Below are 3,622 nucleotides of genomic sequence, written 5' to 3' on the forward strand. Positions count from 1 at the left end.
TTCCCTACATCCTTTTTCTCCTTAGTTTCGACTCTCCGCAGGTGCAGCTTTGTTTTGTCACCTAAGTCAGTTGTTACTTTTTTCTCTAGATATAGGGGACAGTAGCATAAGAATCACTCGTTTCTTATTGTTTAATAGCTGTTCTACCAGTACAATTCCTAAAATAAAGATTAGTCACAATCCTATTCTTTCCTAAAGGTGCTGGGCATGCATTTCCCATGATTCAGCTTTACAATTTGTATACTTTCTGTGCCTCACAATGCATTCTTCACATTCTCTTGATCATGGGCATAGTGAAAAAAATATTCCATTTTCAGTAATTTGGGTTTATTTCTGGGATTTTAATAGTCCTCATATCTTTTTCCAGAGTGAATGTAAAGTAGCAAAATTCCGTGATTATGAAGAGAAACTCATTGTTTCTGCCTGGTATAATAAGGTGAGTTGAAATTTAGCCAGTGAATCGATGTTTAGAACAGTGTTTATCAAACATTTTGACCATGAACCACAGAAGGAAATATACTTTATACTACAAATTAGTATGTGTTCATGTTTATGTATAACTGAACAAAGTTACCTTGACTGTGTGTGTTGCACTCAGGTGTTTTCTATTATATTCTCTCGTTGTTTTTAAATGTTGATCATAATCCAAATTTACTTTATATTTTAATATTTTTAGTTGATTTTGACTTTGAAAACCACTAAATTGATTTCATGATTCACCAACCTTTAAGTTAATGCACATGAAGCACTCATACAATTCTTAAACATTTTTAAAATCGCCTTATTTGAGCTAAAACATTTAATTTGTGCTTCATAAAGTGTTTCTGTAGAAATAACGAATATCTGTATAATGCAAAATTAAGTGCTTCTAGTACTCAGCATGTATTTTAACATCCCTAAAGCCTCTCAGTGTATCCTTTGTTGTATTTTCTTTTTTTTATCCAGAGACTGCTCTTTAAGAATTGTCTATCTGTCCTAACACGGAGAAGATAGTATAAAATAATTTGGTATATTTTATTTTGTCATCCTTAGTATGGTGGGATGTTTTCAAGAGTAGCATTTCCTGATGTGTATATGGTTCTTTTGAGTATTCTAATCAGCTAGCATAGATAATAACAGCCATTATCTACCTTAGCTGCCATTTATTTAGTATATGAGAGAATATCAGTTTATAGACTCTCCACATGTGAAGCCTGTGCTTCACCATGAAGAACTGGTTCTCCATCCCCAAACAAGCCTTTTTCTTTCATGTCATCGTACTTTTTGTCTGTGTTTTCTCCCTCCCTTCTCTATTTGGTGAAGTCTGGCTTAATTTAGCAAGACCTTGAAGGAGATTGTGTGAGGTGTCCCCAGAACCTTCCTTCATGGGTTAGCCATCCTGGTTAAGATTAGGGACAGTGTATTATTTTCCTTGTTGTTCTGTGGCCTCTTGTTACATAAATCATCAAAGATATTAGAGCCAGGGCTTCCCTGGTGGCGCAGTGCTTGAGAGTCCGCCTGCCGATGCAGGAGACGCGGGGTCGTGCCCCGTTTCGGGAAGATCCCACATGCCGCGGAGCGGCGGGGCCCGTGAGCCATGGCCACTGAGCCTGCGCGTCCGGAGCCTGTGCTCCGCAAATGGGAGAGGCCACAACAGTGAGAGGCCCGCATAACGCAAGGAAAAAAAAAAAAAAAAAAAAAAAAAAAAGATATTAGAGCCAAATAATGCATTATTTAATCATTTTTCAACCCATATTTTTTGAGCATTTACAATATTGTTGTCTAGTGTACTAGTTACCAGTGAAGCTAACTAAGTTCAGTAAAATCACTTTATGTGATCTAGTGAGAGAGGAGTAGTGACTTCTTCCCTTAGTAAGAAACCCAATAGCCACAACTACAGTAATTTGTCATGTACTGATATATAGCTAGACCATAGTAAATTTGAACGATTCTGCGATTCTCAAACTTTAGCATTCAACAGAAGACTTGTTAAAACACAAACTATTGGACTTACCTGCAGAGCTTTTGATTCAGTAGGTCTGGGTAGAATCCACAGGTAAAATTTGCACTTTTAAATTCCCAGTTGTGCAAACGTTAATCCAGGGACCACACTTCAAAAACCATTGATCCTAAGCTTTTCTCTTGTGCTGTGTCTGCTCATAATGGCTGGAGTAATGGCCCCAACACAAAAAATTTGCCTTGGGACTTTTTTCTATTGTTATAATTAAGCTTAATTCTAGAGCGTTATTTTCAGCTACCGTTTTTAACAGTTTCAAATTTAATGGGTCAAAATAGAGAAACAGGGATTTATGCCTTTGTTTTCCCCTTTCTTACTGGCATTATCACGTGCAGTGTAGCTCCTGAACCCTTAATCTTTCTGTAACAATGAGGAAAACACCAGCTTTATAGAATTGTTTTGAGGATTAAATGACTTTGTATATGTGGAAAGCACTTTGCAAACTCTACATAGTCATGTTATTTGTTTATTTTTGTTCAGAGTCTAGCATTCCAGAAATTAGGGATGGAATCTAGACTCGTGAGCGGCAGTGGTGCTTACAGAGACACGGGGGCTTGTGCTCCTGCACGGTCTTTCCTAGCACAGCAGCGGCACATCACCAGCACCAGAAGAAATCTCTCTGTTAAAGTTCCTGCTACGACATCTGATTAAACTGCAAAGGAACACATGAACAGAAGTGCCCTTAAAATATTTTGTATCTTGCAACTAACTACCAGGTTGGAAAAGAAGTGTATGATTCTGGATATCGGCTATTTTAAAATCAAAATGCATAAAATTAGTCTTGCCAGCTGATTTTGAAAACAGAATGTGGAATTAGCTATCTGGGGAAGCACGTGTGAATAAATGGAAGATATAATAAGGCAAAAATCTCAAACATTTGTCTTCTGAGAGTATTATATTATTTCAAATTGACTTTGTGTATTTTAATGTTTTCGGTTGTACCAGTAACTAATTTGCAATGTGTAATCGGTAATATGTAATCTAAAAATACATCTATTTTAGTGTTTTGGTATAAAAATAGTTGTGAAAAAAAAATAGTTGTGAGGTAGGCACGTGGAGAACTATACAAGAGTTATATTTTTTGACTTGACCTACACAAGGCGTTACCTCTGTCCTCTAATTCTGTCACTGAATGGGTATATTTTATCATGTAATGGAAGATATAACATTTGGAAGATTGGACTATTAAAATGACTTCTCCGTAGTAGAAGTGACTACTTGGCAATTTTGCAGATTTAGAAGAGGTCACAGTTCTCATATGTACCTACTATAAACTAAGACTTCTGTACAGCATGGTTGAAATGTTAAGGGTATAGAAATGAACTGACTTTAAGAGATGACTTTCTGATGGGAAGCAAGCTAAAAAATATACTTCGTGTGAAATGCCCACACTATTTTAATATAATTCATTAATGAAGATTACAATTATTATTAAGCATAAAATTATCAGGGTTTCTGCTAAAAAAAAAAAAGATGCATTAGTAGTTTTGCCTCTTCACTGAAAAGAGATAGTGAAGTAGAGGAACAATTTGGAATCACTTTTTTGTTTGTTTGTTTGTTTTGTTTTGCGGTACGCGGGCCTCTCACTGCTGTGGCCTCTCCCGTTGCAGAGCACAGGCTCTGGAA

At 36.5% G+C, this 3,622-nt stretch overlaps 1 protein-coding gene across 1 annotated transcript in view; it reads left to right on the forward strand.

The window, feature by feature from the left end:
• HOOK1 (hook microtubule tethering protein 1) overlaps nucleotides 1–2,655 on the forward strand; it is a 62,185-nt gene extending 59,530 nt beyond the window's left edge. The window contains exons 21-22 of the mRNA XM_007462577.1: nucleotides 368–436; nucleotides 2,477–2,655. Of these exons, the coding sequence (XP_007462639.1) occupies nucleotides 368–436; nucleotides 2,477–2,647 (240 nt within the window). The 3' untranslated portion in view covers nucleotides 2,648–2,655. The remainder of the gene's footprint in view (nucleotides 1–367; nucleotides 437–2,476) is intronic.
• Nucleotides 2,656–3,622: the final 967 nt, after the last annotated feature.

This window comes from Lipotes vexillifer, unplaced genomic scaffold (genome assembly GCF_000442215.2).
Source record: "Lipotes vexillifer unplaced genomic scaffold, Lipotes_vexillifer_v1.1 scaffold54, whole genome shotgun sequence".
NCBI lineage: Eukaryota > Metazoa > Chordata > Mammalia > Artiodactyla > Lipotidae > Lipotes > Lipotes vexillifer.